The 17,155-nt window shown below is 47.3% G+C and overlaps 2 protein-coding genes across 20 annotated transcripts in view; both read right to left on the reverse strand.

Annotated features, from left to right (window-relative positions):
* Positions 1–9,645, reverse strand: part of CUNH2orf82 (chromosome unknown C2orf82 homolog) — a 10,740-nt gene extending 1,095 nt beyond the window's left edge. Inside the window, exon 1 of the mRNA XM_017726321.1 lies at positions 7,635–9,645. Within this exon, the coding sequence (XP_017581810.1) occupies positions 7,635–7,796 (162 nt within the window). The 5' untranslated portion in view covers positions 7,797–9,645. The remainder of the gene's footprint in view (positions 1–7,634) is intronic.
* A 324-nt stretch (positions 9,646–9,969) lies between these two features.
* Positions 9,970–17,155, reverse strand: part of GIGYF2 (GRB10 interacting GYF protein 2) — a 75,365-nt gene continuing 68,179 nt past the window's right edge. For 18 of the 19 annotated variants that reach the window (XM_017726184.1, XM_017726175.1, XM_017726152.1 and 15 more), the window contains 7 exons: positions 16,518–16,640; positions 15,706–15,909; positions 15,388–15,593; positions 14,938–15,092; positions 14,327–14,496; positions 13,828–13,975; positions 9,970–11,738 (listed from right to left, as the gene is read on the reverse strand). In XM_017726184.1, the coding sequence (XP_017581673.1) occupies positions 11,671–11,738; positions 13,828–13,975; positions 14,327–14,496; positions 14,938–15,092; positions 15,388–15,593; positions 15,706–15,909; positions 16,518–16,640 (1,074 nt within the window). In that variant the 3' untranslated portion in view covers positions 9,970–11,670. Of the gene's footprint in view, positions 11,739–13,827; positions 13,976–14,326; positions 14,497–14,937; positions 15,093–15,383; positions 15,594–15,705; positions 15,910–16,517; positions 16,641–17,155 lie in introns of those variants that run through there. The other variant, XM_017726239.1, reaches the window with a different exon arrangement.

Below are 17,155 nucleotides of genomic sequence, written 5' to 3' on the forward strand. Positions count from 1 at the left end.
CCACCTCTGCTCAACAGCCGTACCCAGAGCAGCCAAAGGCAATGCTTTTGTAGCAACCTAGCGCACACACGGGACAACACAGAGCCCCCCCAACACCCTGCAACCTCTGCTCGCACACAAACAGGCCCCACATGAACATCCACAGCTGGTTTGGTCGTGGATGCCCTTGGGACTGGGCTGGGAAGGGCTGTCACACTGCCAACAGACAGAGGCCACCAGGCCACCTGTGCTGGTCAAATTCACAGCATTTCAGGGCCCTTCTGTCCTGCACCACCAGCCCGTGCAGTGCAGGATGCCCGAGGTGCTGGCACAGCTCAGAACATGGCTCCCCCAGACAGGACCCCAGAGCCTCAACTTCCCCTTGCTGCACCCCCGCCACACCGGGGAGATGAAAGCCTGGCCGGGCTCTGTGTGTCTCCTGTTATTCCTTCCTGCCGTGGGTCAGAGACCAAGCCAGAGAGCCCTCCCTGTCTGTGTGTGGCTCACCGAGTGCTCCCTGTCAATGCCCAGCTTTGTTCAGGTGGGCCCTGGCGGGAGTAGGAGACATTCCACAGCTCCTGGCTGAAACCGCTGGGAATGTTGCACCGGGATGGGGAAAAAAGCAGGGAGAAGAAAAACGAACAACACCCACTGCCAGGCCCCACCTGAACTGACACAATGTTATCAGGTCTGGGAAAGAGGGAGTCAGAAGAGCTGGAGCAAGCAGCCCAGGCTCCCTGGGGCAAGGCACAGAGGTATCCCCAGGCACCCCAACTCTGGCATGTGAACTTTGGTGTACAGGGGCACTTGAAGACTTGTCCCAGGCTCTCTGTAGCCCAGGAAGAGAGGTGGCAGCAGCACATCTTGGCAGTGCCAGCCCCAGCTTTAAGTGCCTGGAGCACCCTCCTTGCCTCCTGCAGACAGAAGGCACTGTGGGAGGAGAGCAAAGAATCCTCACTAATGGGCTCCACCACACTTTGCTCTCCCTTAAGATCCCTCCCTGGAACAGGAGGGCCAAAACACTCACCTCTTCTGCCTGTACAAGCCCGCTGAGAACTTACTGCAGGGGCTTGCATCAGAGTAGCTCCCACCATCCCCAGAGCTATTCCAGGCTGCCCACAATCTTGGGAACATAACAAAGTTCTAGACTAGTTTTGAAAGCTCTTTCTACAGGCAGGAAAGCTGCAGGGTGTCCAGCGAGACAGCTGCTAAGTTTAACTCTGGCCCAAGAAGCATCGAGAGAGACAAATAAGTCCTGTGCCAGTTAGATCCAGGCAGGGACACCCAGCCTAAGCTGGGTATAGCAGAGAACACCCTGTCCTCACACACTTGGTACATCCATGGTCTCTGCACCAGAGGAGGCATCTCGGCTCCCCTGTACAAGCACACAGAGGTTTGTGTTCCACGAGGGCTCCCCACAAACACCTGAGCCTTTGCAGGGCCCTTCCCAACCTCTGCTGCAAAACCAACCAGCAGAGCTGAAGGCTCGTATCCCATTCCATGGCTCCTCCACAAACTGCCATTTGCATTGGATGTCTCTAGTTTAAATCCTGTTACTTCACTGCCAGAGGATGGAAAAGGAGGAAATACAGAATTCAGTGAGCAAATGTAGTTAATGCAGGAGAGAAGCTGAGCAGAGCTGGACTATTTAGCTGGCATGGGGAAGCTGTTGGTTTAGGAACAGACCAAACATACAGAATGCTTTGGAAGCCCTGGTTCTAGGCTGCTTTTGTAAGGGAGAAGCTCCACACAGAAGAGTCACACTCCAGCCATGACCTTCCTGACTCTGTCAACACCCCCGGGACCAGAACCAACGCTGCCACTGTCCCCACCTGGCAGAGGAACGCAGTGCTGGGAGGAAAGCATTGCTTCCTTTCCCAAGGAAGTTTTTTCTCTCCAGAGCTGGGCGTATGCCTTGCATGTGACTAGAGACTGGTGTTAGCTCAGATGATCTTTAACAGATGCAGGCACCATCCAGGGAGACTGTATGACGTGGGCTGGGGCTTCCCAATCCCCTCTCAAAGGGATGAGGAGAGAGCACTATCTCTTCAAACCACAGTGTAAAGGTCCCACAGGTGCCACCAGACCCAGAGGTGCCAAAAAGTCCCTCCAGTTCTCAGTGCATCTAACTCCTGAAAAATTTATGGCAGCTCTCTTTAAGCAGGGCACAGAGCTTGTTTTTGATAGCCAAACACAGAGGGAACAGTCGAATTTGTTTATGATCTCCGTGATTTTTTAAAAACTTGGATGGTTGCTGGATATGTATTTTGTTAATTCCCCTCATCTGACTGACACACACTTTCCGTTTGCCCGCACAGAACGGGCAGAGTGTGCTAAACATGCGTTTGCTGTCCGGAGTTTTTGTGGTTTTACCCTAACAGCACTTCAGCCCAGGGAAACACAACCCCTTTCAGTTGGGTCTGGTGCCTCAGGAACAGTTGTGAGCTCAGAGGCAGCAGCCAATTCCTGCACACACATCGAGTGAAATACCCACAGCTGAGCTCCCCAGGAGCCAGGGCTCAGTGCTGGTCCCCTCCTCAGCTCCTGCTCCTCAATGCTGCTGGAGCAGGTGCCGAGGGCCTTGCCATGGGCACACAGCATGGGGGAACACAAAACAAGAGGCAGGTTCCTCCAGAGCCCATTGCTGCAGCCTGGGAGAACGTCTGCTCATAACCAGCACTGTTCTCTCCAAGGATCGCCTTTGATTTTCCCTCCTAACCCAAAAACTCGCGTCCTCACGTGCCTCCACTCCTGCCAGCTGAGAAGCCCAAGCACCCATCCAACTATTCTCATGCATCCAGCAGGTTTCTTTAACAAGCAGAAGTGTCACACCTGCTTCCCTGACGGTCCCAGTGAGTGTCAGCCACACTGCCACTGGCTGACACATCAGTGGAGCCACATCAAATGCCACAATCCCATTTCAGTCCCCTGGCAAAAGCAAGAAGAGTGATGGGAAGGACAGAGTTTATGTCAGGTACCAAAACCCAACATACGCACACTATTAGTAAGGTCTCATGTCTCCAAGTGATGAGACATGAGGGCCTTTTCCAGTCACCTGTTCGACAGAATCTGGAGAGCCCCTATGTACAGGCAAGGGACCCAGTTCAGGACATTCAGTTCTCTGCTCTGCTGTCAATGTTTTGGGTGACCACAAGTCCTGCTCCTCCCAGGCTCAGTTTCTCTGTGCATGACCAAGAGACCAGGATCTGAACACGATCAACAGGGAAAGCAGCACCAGAGGGGCCAGGCCTGCCTGCCCACACCGTCACTGTCATCCTGACTGTGACAAGGAGGATGTGGCCTGTGAACCTCAACAAATGCCTCAGTGACAGCTCTAGACCCAGCAGCAGCCTTCCCAGGGAAAGGGCAAGTTGCAGGGAAGCTCCATGGCCATGGGGCAAGAAACAGCATTTTTAACTTGGAAAAACACCCAAACACGCTGCCATCTCCAGGGAGGGAGTGCAACCAAGAGCTGGAAACTAAATATCAAAGGTAAGGTAGTGCACGGCTTTCCTGCTCACCCAAGAACTTTGTAGAAATAAAGAACTAGCAAGAAACACACTCAAAATATATCATCCATCACAAGATCACATGTTTAACATCTGAGAGAGAGCCATACCTTAGCTGTGCTGCCATCAGTCTCAGGACGAGTCCTACCTCTAGAAAACCCCCGTGGTGCACTCACATGGTTTGCTTGCCCTGGAGGGATTGGGCAGGGGCAGCCAGGGGCACATGGAGGGGCTGCCAGGCTGCTGAGGCACACGAGTGACCCACCACTGCTGAGGCTCTGTGCCTCAGTGCCGCCTGTTCGGAGGGAGGGAAGCCTCCAGCCCCTAGCACAAATGAGCTCTTCCACACCATTAGCCCTGTCTCAGCACTGAAGCACAAGCTGAGGGCAACTGTTGCTTTCAGACTAACACTAAAAGCCTTTTCATGAGAAATATAGTTGGAGAACACTTAGGAGAAATACATGCAATAATCTTATTGGAGTTTTACTGGAGACAGAATTGGACAAAATGGACTAAAATTATTAGAGTGTTTTGCAGAAGGCCAGGTGGATGATGACAGTTCTTCATTCCCACATGTTAACACTACAAATTGTCTTATTTTAGGGAAACCTCTTTGCTGTACAGTGTCTTCTCCCTCTCCCCAGCACAAGTTGGTTATAACAGAGGTAAGGAAACCAGAAGAAAATCTCAGTTACCATAAGGAAATACACGATGAGTTTTCCAAGTGATGCAGGGGCCAGTGGGACTCCAGACACATGGGCTGTAGGGAGCTCTAGATGATGGCAAAGGCAACTTGACAAAACTGCTATTTCCATGCTCAGAAAGAAGGTGGGGTGAACTGCCAGCAGAGTGACATGGTAGCCAGTGCCCCAAGTGCTTGGTGACTGAAAGGTAAGACTGGAAAGAGTCTCTACAAGTGACAGCCCTGGGGGAAGCCAACCAAATCTGAAGGAACCAGACCCTCCCCACAGGCCGACTGCAAAACCTTAAGGCAGGCAGATGTGCCCGTGTCACAGCACTGTCCCTGGAGGTTACTTGCCAGTGGCCAATACCCTTCCTCACCACAAGCTGCCTTCAGCATCTCATCGTCCTTACTCTTCACCTCCAACCTAGGTCCTTATTCAGGAGTTGATACCAGTGTCAGGAATTTATAAGGAGAGTTGGAGAAGAGCAAGGTTGGGTAATGGCTTACGAAGTCCTGGTTTAAGTCTGGACAGATCTGCTGGAACAACCACATCTTTTCCTGAAATTTGCCAACAGGACCTATTTACTGCTATCCATGTTCTAGTACTTAAGCTTTAGAAAATTTCCTAATCATCTTTTATTCCCCTGTAGTTGAAAACAAAGACACACAAGCTGCTACAGGAAGATATCCTTGGTGAAGGTGCTTTCCTGTATCTTCTCCTTTAGCTTGTGTGCTCTGCTGCTTTCTTCCCCCCAGGCTCATTCTGATGTGCTACTGCATAACAACATTATTTCCACATTAGCTCCAAACAAGCTCATGACCCCACATCTGAGTTTAAATACCAAATACACACGATTCAGAAGCCAACACCTTGCAAAGGCTTTGCAATAACTTCTATCTCACTTGGAGCTCTGAATCCATTATAGGAATTGAAACTGGGTTTGCTGATAGGAAAAAAAAGTAAAAAACAGCTCTTCACAATCCTCCTGTGCTCTAGGCCTACATGCCACTTGGGTTTGGAGAAAAAGGAAGTGGAGAAGGCTTAGGTTTGTCACAGGTCCTTGAGCTGGCCATTTCCTGTTGCACCCAGATGTTGTGGACAAAAGGGGTTAAAGATATGCTTGACTGCTTCCCCACCTTTGACAAAAGGGATATTGGAAAGAGCTCAGTAACTTCCCACTTTCAATAGTCACAGAGCCCTGACCATGCTTGTCCAGGAAACCAGACCAGCTGGGGAAGCAGCCAACAGGGAGAGGAGACTCATCCTGGACCTGGGGTCTGCATGGCCAGCGCCAGCTGCAGCCCTCTCCAAGGCAGAGCCCGCTCCTGGAGGGCTCTGCTGGGGAGAGTCAGAGGAGCTGAGACGAAAGGGCAGGGGCTGGTGAACTCCGAGGCCAGCAAGGGGCTGTCCAGCCTCAGGTGGCCAGAGCAGGCACAGGGCCAGGGCAGGGCTGAAAGGAAGCCTTCATGAGGAGCACAAAGGGCAGCCTGTGGCAGGCAAGGCCGGGAGCTCCCGTGTGCAGCAACGCAGAGCTGCGGTTCTGATGGATGCTAAGTATACTTGTTCACAGAAAGGCAGGGCTGTGTGTGTATGTGCTGAGACCAGAGGGCCCTGTGTGTGCCCTTCCCCTCTTTGTCTGCACCAGGCAGGAAATTTCCTTTTCTAACAGGATAAAAGGCAGAAAAAGTTCCACTGTTCCTCAAAACACCTGTACTGGGGGCAGGAACTCTCCATGTCGAGAATCATTCTGCTCCTGGGATGGCTTACTTGTCCAGGAGGGTTCTCTCCCGTCCTCTCTGAGGGAACAGGAAACAACCTGTTAGAGGCCTGAAGTCTCTGAAACACTGCAGAGAAAGCAGGGAGTCTCTCCTACACCCCAAGATCTGAATGTTGCATTCCCCAGTACAAAGCCCTTCAAGCCTCACTGCACGAGCACGACTCACCCAGTAACAGGATGAAGTAAACTTGGGAGTGTGTCACAGGAGCAAAATGACACGGAAAGGCAGCGCCAGGCACAAACCACAGCTGCAATGCTGGAGCAAGCACATGGAGAAGCTGGCAAGGAGGGGGAGCAGAGCAAATGCACCAAATAATGGAAATTTAAAACAGCATAGAAGAGATCCCAGCATGGAGAGGAAGCAGACTGAATTCTCACTGGAAATTAATCACTTCCTGCAGAGTGAAATACTGGAAATGATTAAGAAAAGACCTTACCTGGTATGGGGGAAGAGCACGGTCAATGCTTCCGCGAGCAAGAGCAAGGCACAAACTGAAACTGTGCTAAAATGATTAATGTTCCACTGTACAAAAAAAGCTCATGGTTTGAGAAGGAAAGTATCCACTTTTTAATGCTCATTTCTTAGTTACTTTGAAGGTTTCCCAGCAAGAAGGTTGTCCTAGAAGGAGAGGATACCAGCTGCACTAATTCTGCTCCTGCACCCACAGATGTTCCAGCTAGGCACAGTGGTAAATTCCCCTACCCATATGAAAGCCCCTTTAAAAAGAAGTAATTTCATAATTTGATCTGCTAGACAGCTGGCCAGGATCTCCCTGCGAGGCAAGATGCTCAGAAGAAACTGGGAGAGAACTGCAAAACAAGGTTGTTCCAGGTCTTGGAAAGCAGGACAAACAGGAATTCGGGAAAACAAATGCTGTGCTCCTGCCTGTTATCTTGGCTCCAGCCATCTCTTCAGCCTCACCTCCACTGCAAGAAAGGCTTTGGGGGGAGCAATTCCCCACAGGAGTTTCCACCTGTACGCTCAGAGCCCATCAGTGCAGTGAGTTTGGAAGTCAGTTTTTCCCCAGCTGTAAAACCCACCTCAGACCTGCAGCCTTTGAAGCTGCCTGTGCCCTTGGCCCCCTGCAGCCAGCACAGCTCTGCTGAAGGCAGGAGCAGATAAGGCTGAAATTTGTAACAATCTCCAGAAAAACAGTGCCCTACACAACAGGCATCTCTCCCATTCTTCTTCCCATCACTCACTGAATGCAAGTCAGAGCCAGGCACCTTCCCAGCACTGCCTTGGTGCCCAAGCTCCAGAGTGACCCCATAAGGATGCACACCTTGGCTTTGGACTGAAGTTTCCATGGACACTTTCCTATTTCTGCCTAAAGCAGCTGTTGTGCTCTGCTGTAGTAGAGAGCACAGAAGGAACCAGGAATTGGCACACGTGCTTTAGCCAAGGAAAAATGTTCCCTTCCATAAATGTAACTTCTTCCTGCCATTAAAAGCCGAGGGACAGCCTGTCCCATCAGCTGCTGAGAGGTTTTCCATCTCCTGCTGACTGATGTGTCCACTGACCCTTGGCCACCAACACTCATGTAGGTGCTACTGCTGTTCTGCTTAGGAAAACTTAGAAAGGATTTTCTCCACTGAAAAGATAATCTTGCTCACCAGCAGCCACCAAAGCTAGTTTCCATTAATCGTTTATAATTCAATACGTATTTAGAGATGTTTTCAGGGAAGGAAGAAGAGAGAGAGGCAGTGCTCTTCCATGCTTTTGGGCTTTAAATGCAAACAAAGCTCCTTACCTGCCAGCACAGCAGGGACCAGGATGCTGCACAGCGTTAGCAGGACCAGGCGAAGGACTCTGTGGTAGGGCATGGCTTCCCTCAGGAAAAGCATCGGCAGGAATCCTTAAAACTCTTCAAAGCACAAAACAACTCAGAAATTTCACTGGTGTAACAAAAATTTTGTCCAGTCAAGTAAAAAAACAAAAAAAAAAACAAACTCCTTCACAAGAGCAAGTGTGTAGAGAGACTGCAAAGCCCAGCAGAGCCTCCCTCACTCTGGCGAGAGCGCACCTCCTCCTAAAGGCAGCTCCACCCTCCCAAACTTATGCCTAAAACCCCATAGGCAGCCAAGCAGAGCTGTCAGGACCCTGCCAGGCCACTGCACACATGAGCAGTTGTTGGTGAGCCCTTCCCAGAGGCCACCAGGACACTCCTGGAATGCCTTCCCTCGGGCTGGCCATCCCGAGGCACAGGAAATAACACAGGAGCCATTGGGGCAGCTCACCCCGAGACCAAGCAGCCCATTCGAGGGCTCTGCTCTCCCTCACTATGCAGGGTGGCAAGAGCATTGCAGGGTGGGGACAGCAAAGAACAAGGGCCTCAATCTTCCAAGGCTAAAATGCTCTGACACAGAGCCAGAGCAGCTCCATGGCATCCTTGTTCCTGGGTGGAATACTTACAGAGCTGGCCTGGGAGCCGTGGGTGGTCTCAGAACCGCTGTCAAAGTCTCCAAGTGTTCCAGGAGAGTCACCTTTGGCAGGCAGGGCCAGCATCCTCCTCAGATCTCAACTGCTCGGACATCACCTCCTCCCACCAGCCTCTGCCACTCCGTCCCTGCCCACCTCAGGGGCTCATGACAGTTCACAGCACAGAAAACCCAGGTTTGTTTCAAATCACATTGGCAGCAACAAAGACTGGGGAAAGGATGGGGTGTATAAAAAGGGGAATACTCCAGTTGATTGTCACAGAAGAAATTTCATTAGTATTTTGGAGCTGATACGATGATGAATACTTCATGGTTTCCCATCACGTAATGAATACAAACACCACCAATGTCAGTTCTTTATGCTCTGAAAATATGGCACAAGTAGTTTTGTCTTAAATTTCAGATTTTTCTGCTGAGAGATCATTTTGCCTTTTAGAGCCTCTATTTTCCCCTTCCCTACTGATCCAAATGACTCTTGCTACAGAAAAGGGCCCTGTCACAGAAGGTGACAGGGCGGTCACCTGAGCACACATCTGCACATGCCACCACCTTCCCTCTGTACTAAACACAGAAACCAGAGTATTTCAGTATTAAGATATGTATTAATATATGTATCTTCCCCACTGGTCCATTATCTACAAACTCTCATGAGCCAAGTGAGGTCCTCGAGGTTTGACAAATTACTGCACATTTTCGCTGCTTGCATTTCTGCATTTTCATTTAGCAATAGAGGAGCTGTTCCTTTCCTGCTTCCCAGCTGAGCTGGAAACTAAAAGGCTTTTGTGTATTTGTAACATGGTGTAGAGCAGTCCAAAATTAGCTTGCAGAAATTAGATCATACCACTAAAAGCCAGAAAGCACTTATGAACCACACATCTTATATGCTAAAAAAAATTAGATATTAAAACAAAGTCAGGTTATCAGCCCAAACACAAACTCTTCTCTCAGACATCAGCTAAACATCATGCAAGGCTACTGTGTAAGATAGGCCTCAGCACACTTATTTTCCATGGTCATGGGAAGAATGGCAGGACATTTATCATTACCTTTTACTGGGATTTTCCACACAAAAACAAATAGAAAAAAAAGGAAAGTAAGTCTAAAAAGGGAAACCTACAAGGTGTCCCTGTGGACCTTAGGCTGAGGGGAGAAATAAAACCTCTCATTTAGGGCAGTGCATTGGAGTGCATGGGGTGGGCACCGACTGGCAAAGGAGGCTCCGTGGCCGAGTGTTTGTGTTAAGAGCAAACCAGCCATGGCTCCATCTCCCCTGCATAAACAGCACCAGCGTGAATGCATGCATTTCTCTACAGACAGCAGAGAAAAATTAAAGCTTTCTTGTTAGAAATTTCCAATCTCAGCTTACTGGTGTTTATTTGAACTCCAAAATTATCAAGTAGAAAAACCAACCAGTATTCCTCACCAGGGAAGAAATAAAGCAGCAGCTGTTGTTCCACATCCTGTGTATTTGCTTGTTGTTTCTTGACGAAAACTGATGCAAGTTGAGTTTTGGGTGAGTTTTAGCACCAGGAATTATCTCAAAACTCAGCTTTCACAAAAGCAAGCAGAAAGTTTTCTCTCAGATATAATACAACCAGGTTTTATTTAAGTTCTCTCTTTTTCCCCCCCCACACTGGCAAAAGTTCAGAGGGAGTTTAAAGTTTTGTAAACATTTTAACTACCCCTCTTCCCCCTTTTATGAATTTACAAAGCAAAGGAGACAGGGAGACCAGATTTGCAACAGTTCCAAGTCTCTCCATGCTATTGGATCCAAAAACTATATACAAGTCTGCAGCAGTCTCTGTATAGTTACTGTACATGTTTAGGGACAGGGGGAAGAGAGAGGAGGAGGAGGGGAAGGTGACCCCAAAAAATGAATAAACCCAAACAAAATAAAATCCAAAGCCAAACTGCTCTTGAGCAACTCAAACTGTTTTCTTTAGGCAGTGATGACAGAAAAATAGACACCTTTATACAACTCCACCAAAACTGCAGCGTATCTCCCTTCGCAGGTTACACCCCTCTGGGGACGGGAGATGGGACCAGGGGGTTCAAACTAAGTGCATTTGGCAGTTTTCCTTCTCTGTCGTTTGTGGTGTGTGGGGGGGGTGGGTGGGTAGGTGGAGCAGGGAAGGTGGTGTTAATCTTTCGGTGAGAGAGGAAGGTTATGATTCCATAAACACTTAGAGGTTATGGATCCCAGTGAAGGTGCGTGAAGTACTTTTAAGGTGTAGAAGATAAGCAGGGCCATCATTGCACAAAGCTTTGTCCTCCAGTGTCTCTCTCCATGACAAAAGGGCATCTCTGCTTGATACCTAAGCACTGCTTCAAGTGACAACCAGCTGAGGCTGCTGGCACGTCTCTGAAAGCCAGGGTCCACCCTCTCCAGAGACTACAGATCCACACTGTAAAGATCCCACTGTCTCTTAAACGAGACAAATTTGCAGGAAAAGAGCTCAAAATAAACTGGTCCTAACCCTCTGAAGGTAGCATTTAAGGGGTAAATTCAACCTGAAAGAAGAGATGCCACCCCCCTTTTTCCAGAGCAGAAGACCCCACTTGTCCACGAAGGCTGGAGAATGCCGACAGGAACTCCAGCAGCTTCAGCATCACCACCTAATGAAGACAGACTCGAGCTTTCCCTCCAAAAATAATGTGCTGAGAAGGGCTGGCAGGGGGTGTGCAACTTCAAACCAACCCAAGCTAAACTGTGCCCGCTACCGCCCCTCTCCTGTTGCCAGTTCTAAGGGTAGCTTATGACTGCAACTCCTGGCCAGGAGAGCACCTCTTGCCCTGATGGAGCAGCCAAGTCAGTATCTGTGTGGCATTTTGGTTTTGACCAACATCTGTTAACCACAAACTCTCTCTCAATCTCTCTCTCTCTCTCCATATGACTGCATGTGTTGGATGTGGTAAGAGTAACCAGGAGAAGGAAGCAATGCTTTGCAGAATCCCAATTGATTTTTTTTTCCAGGTATGTCAGCAGAATGAATCACAGCACAGTGAAAGCTTGCTGCCCAATTCAGCCTTGTTGTGAACAAAGCCTAACTCCCACCCTCCCGGGACTCTGAACAAAGTCCACTGGAGTGGGCTGACAGTAGGAACAACGCCTGTGCAGTCCTGGGCAGAAAGGGTTTGCTGGGGCCAGAGGAAGCAGCCTGAGATGATTGATCCTGTGATTCACTGCGAGGCAAAGAACAACACAAGGTGGAGAGTACGGTGTCCAAACAGAGAATCCATGGTTAACAGATGCAGGAAAAGCCAGTTGATTTGCACATGCTCAGTAGTCTTCCAAAGTCTCTATTTCTCCCATATTGAGCCGCTCTGATGAAGCATTCACTGAAAACCCTGTGAACCAAGAAGGACTGGTGTTAAAAATCTGGATGTGGCATACTGTACTTGGTACAAAACATCTGTTACGTGCAGTAGCACCTGTAAGAGAAAATGAATCTAGGGGTAATTCAGTAAGGCTACAGATGCAGTCACCCAAACTGATTTTTTCCTTAATAAACTAAAGGTGATCAACTGTATATTTAGATAAGCACCACTTGGTCTTTAAAACCAGATCAGAAAACTGTTCTCAAGTTCCATTTAAAAGATGTCACCTGCAGAGCCAGTACAAGGCACATCTACATGTGGTGGCAACGTGGCTCTGCAACATCTTGAAAGGGAGCGTGCTTAAGGCAACTGGGCCTCGGAAGTGGCTGTCAACACCATACTTACATGGTCTGAGAGGCAGAAATGGCCATTCTGAGAACTTGGAATCCACACGTGGAATCATGCTCCAACGCTTCAGGAGTTGCAAGCAATTTCACCCTTTACTTTAAAGTCTCAATGCATGTACCTATGAAATCTAGTAGCAATTACATCTATTTCCATGCTTTTGTACAAACTTCCATCTCAGGAGTACAACATGAAAATGTACAAAGTTACCCAGGGCCATGCAGGTGGCTCAAGATGCACCCAAACTTCTACCCAACCTTTTAGCCTTATGTGCTGAGGACATGATGAACATGAGAAGTGTGAGAAAGAGTGAAAACACTTTCAACAAGGAAACAAATCCAATCTATCAAATGGAGCTTTCCTACTGAAATTCTGTTTTTAAGGCTGTACCAACCCCATCTGGAGTATAAGAAGGCTACTAAACACAAAGTTGTTGAGAGTCAGTGTCTTGAGAGTGCTACATTGGTTTGCTCTGTGCTAGACAACCAACTGCTTTCCACTTATCTTCGAGAGATAAGAAATGCTCTGTTCAGTCGGTTTAGGAAAATTGTTCTGGCTCCCTCTCGTGGTAGTGTGGCCTAAAAGCATCTGAAATTATTTTGTAAAAGAGCAAGTGTACGCATTTTTTAAAAGCTGCATGGGCTACTTCTCTTACAGTTGCAACTTCTAAATTGTGTTTAGTGATTTCTTCTTCACATTACATGAGTTGGGTTTTTAATATATTCAACTGAGCACCCAGACCAGACTCAGTGGATGGGCACCTTGGGGTGGTGTAAGTCAGGATTCAACCGAGAAGTTCCATACACACCAATGTGGAAATCACTGATTTAGCTGAAGAGTACTGACTTTGGTAAGACCAAAAATAAAAGAAAGACAAAAACCAGAGGCAGGGCTCTGCTAGAGACTTAAAACAGCAGTGACTTCAGGTGGACAATACCTGGCTGTTCCACAGCAATTGGGCTCAGCAGAAACAGCACAACAAAGCCTGGCCCGGTGCAGTGCCCTGGTTTCCTCTCTGTCACACAGGGCACAAACATGGACACATTTATTCCACATGAACACAACAGTGACCTGTCACCCCGCAGTGTCCATGCACTCCCACCATGCCCTTGTACCTTAAAAGCTACTTCAAAGAAACTTTTCCATCAATGCTACAGGGGCTGGTTAATACCAGCCTCACGTAAAAATTAAGACAGAACATAATAAATAAAAGGACTGATAATGATGTCATCATCTCCATGGTCTCCAACTGAAAATCTGTGACCATTTCAACCTTTGCTGTCTTTTCTGACTAGAGTGGTGGTTAGCTCCAGGAAAAAGGTGGGAAGGCAAAGGCAGCCTCAGAAAGCTGCTCCTCATAAAAGAAAGGGAAACATGCTTTTCTTCAAAGAATGAATCAGCATTAAAGCAGTAAAATAGCCATAAATCAACTCAAAAGAGGAAAGGCAATTTAACTGACATCCCTGAACTACTTAGAGGTTTCCAGGTGGTAACCCAGGTATCAAAGAGGGAAAGTCTGACAAAAGTTTTCCATGAGACTAATACAGAATTTTTCAAATCGTTAAATAAATAATACTACTGAAAAAATTCTAAAGACATTCCAACTATTCTACTCAAATTCAATATTACCATTTAAGGTCAACAGGAATTCTCTACATCCCCCAAAGCAAACCACCACTACCAAATTAATTAATTTTTAAAAATTAAAACTGACCTAACAAGCTGGGATCTGCTCGAACCATTTTCTGTTTCTTCTTTTTCTTCCCACTCTGCACAGCCTCAAAGTTGGACTGCTGGTTGTTGCTCTGATTAGTCTGAAAGACTGAATGTAGCGAACTGTGGTTCATCCCCCACACTGAATCCTAGAGAACAAATTACGGACAAGATTATAGAGCACAGTGAAGTCTGGTTTATTTATACAGAAAATATTAAGAGAGCCCAAAGCCCTTCCTAAATCCATGCCACAGCTCTAGCTACTGATGTATCCACCTCACCTTCCCACGGCATTTCCCAGATCACCATGCAAAAACACTCTTTGATCTACAGTTGGCCTCAACTGTTAAGTTACAAAGGAAACTTAAAACTGGTAAAAACTGGAAAGCTGCTTTACTGTCTGCCTTTGCCAGGATGTGTAAACCCCTGCTGATGAATCCAGCAGGGGTGCTGACTCTCCAGCCTCACACAGTCCCCAGGGAGAGCAGAGCCACCTTTACCTGCTGTTGCTGCTGTTGCCGCTGCTGACTGGCTTTCTGTTTGGCACGGCGCTCGAGGAACTGCTTGGCAAACTCCTTGGCCTCAGGAGTATCTCCAAGGTAGGCTCGGATGTAGTCATGGACCTCATAGGGAGACTCCACTTCCTTCAGGAAAGAAACAAACGTGGGAACTGCAAGAAGAAGGCAGACCATGAGGGAGGGCATGTTGATAGCAAACACACACATGCAATAAATACCAACGTCAGATTTCTGTGTCAAATATTTACTCGTCTAGCAGCTTGCCCTTTCCAGTTCCCTGCAATAAAGCCCTATCATGTAATGCAGGATGAAACTGGATCCTCATCTATCTGCCTGGTAATGCGTCCATGACTACCAGAAATCCTCAGGAGGGCTCTAACTGACAGACTTTAGAACTTTTTTGAATCCCACTGACTTGCTATAGTTAGACAACGAAAACAAGAGGATGCAGCCGGTTCTTCTGGCCACTGTTTAATGACATCCTTTTGCTGAGTGCACTGGAAACATTGGTTTGATGTCATTAGAGTCCCTCAGAACTCCTTTGTCAGGAAACAGAACAGATATTGTTCCTCCCATTCCTTTCCATCTCTTACCATCTAAGTTGTTGGCTGTGTTGAGTGCATGAAGCATCTGTTCACACCACTGAGTGAATCCATCCTGGGCTTTATTAACCCCCTGGAACAATTTCAACAGCTTTTCCTCTTCTTCTACCTTCTTGTTTTGTCTACTTGTAATACCTACAGATTTGCTGAGGTAAAGAAAATGCATACAATTACATTATCAGTTTCCAGGCTCACCCACAGTACAGTATATAGAACAGTGTTGCAAGACTATTTTACAAGATGCAACCATTTTTAAGAATCAAATAATTTTCTAAACAGGCGACAAAATGAACTGTGAGTGGTCACCTATTAGCTATTTTTGTTGTCAAAACAGATCCTGAACAACACAGGGAAAAAAAGGAAAACACATGAAGATGTTCTAACTGATAAGTGCCAGGAGTGGCAGCCTTTGTCTGCAAAAGCTCCTTCCCCAGTTCCTACCTGAGGCTGGCATTGCTTTTGTTTTTATTGGTCGAGTTACGAGGTCCCACTTCCTTCACTGCATCATCCCAGAAACCCATGTTTGAGTTTTTGGTATCAGCATTGCTCCAGATGCTACTGACTAGGTCAGATGCCCACTGGTTGCTGGGATTAGTGTTTAGAGAGCCCCACACTGAATTCCCAATGCTGGTGTGCAGGTTAGAGTGCTGTTGAGACATAACAAAGAGATGCTGGTTATTAGCACAGACCCAGCAGAACAGACAGAGGGAACTGGCATGGCTGCTTTTCTCCACATACTGATTAGATAAATACACATACCGTGGTATTTCTGACTCTGTTCGGCTGCTGGTGCTGCTGTTGCTGCTGTTTCTGCATCTGCCTTGCCTCCTCCTGCTGTATCTCCAGCAGGGACTTGGTGGTGCCTGTTGGTTTGGTGACGTTACCCCAGCCTGACAATTTTTGCTGCTGTTGCTGCTGCTGTTGCTGGAGGGCCTTCATTAGCTCACGCTGCTGACGTCTTTGCTGTTGCATGCAAGACAAAAGTGCTTGTAAATACCTTCAGAAGATCATCACTGTTCAAAAGTCTAACTTGGAAACTGGTTTTAAACTGATTTCACTTTCTTCTGGAGAAGTCTGGCTGACCTATTATTGTTTTGGGCCATTACAGTTCCTCCAAAAAGGGAGACATTAGCTAACCAGTAAATACAAACTGTTTATTAGCCTGGCACAAACTAAATTTATCAAATCATGTCTGCAGTCAGCTTCTTGGAAGAAGACCTTCTCTCCTACCATCACCTGCTCCCCCCTCAGCCCATCTTCTCTTTAACTGCCCTGGTCTCATACGTATCTTTGAAGATGTCAGAATATAGATGTGAAATAATTTTATACTGTTTTGTGAACATATTATACTCCCAGGGTTAAAAGCGCGCAGTTTTCCCTTCTTTCAGATTCTTGTATTAAGAAGTGATAAAAACTTTCACACAAGTACTTACTGAACCTATGCCTGAAGGACAGAATTTTATTCGGGTTCCTCATCCTCACCATTCCTTCTAATAACTGAAGTGACAGCTAAGCAGTCCCACAGCTGAGTACCCTCTAACAAGTTGTACTCCACTGCTGTCAGTGTTTACCTCTTCTCGGAGCTGCCGTTCTCGTTCTTCTTCTAACTTTTGAATTTCTGCCAATGACAGTGTGGTCTGGGATTGACAAGCTCCTGAATTTGATTGCTGACCCCATGTTGAAGATGAAGGGAGCTGGGCCAAAACAGACATCATCGGGAATTACAAAACATTTTAGAGAATACTGCTGGAGTATAATCATGAAAAAAACAGTATAAACCCAGGGGAAAAGAAAGGCCACCTTTAAAGTTTAAAATGGTATAAAAAAGTATGAAAAAGTAGGAAATAGAAATAATACATTCTTTGAATTGCCCTCTGATGCATCAGTCTTTGACACAGTGTATCAAGAATAACATAACACATTGTTACCTGAAAAAAAGCAGTCCATTTAGATTTCAAAGACTTTAGGAATTCCAGGCTTTAGAAACTTTGCACTGGCCCTTGCTCATTGTGGCAGAAGCAGCATCTGTGCCCATCTGTGATGCCTTCCTAGTGTGCTTCTACTGACAGAACGTTTTTGGTTTTCAATTTAATTCTCTTTGTGTTTCTTTTCACATCAAGTCTTTACCCTCTTCCCTCTCCAGACAGCTCATCCCTCCCTGCTTTGCCCAAGCTACTACAGACCACCCTGGACGCAGCTGTGGCTTTAC

Source organism: Corvus brachyrhynchos, unplaced genomic scaffold (assembly GCF_000691975.1).
Source record: "Corvus brachyrhynchos isolate BGI_N302 unplaced genomic scaffold, ASM69197v1 scaffold450, whole genome shotgun sequence".
In the NCBI taxonomy this organism is placed as follows: Eukaryota; Metazoa; Chordata; class Aves; order Passeriformes; family Corvidae; genus Corvus; species Corvus brachyrhynchos.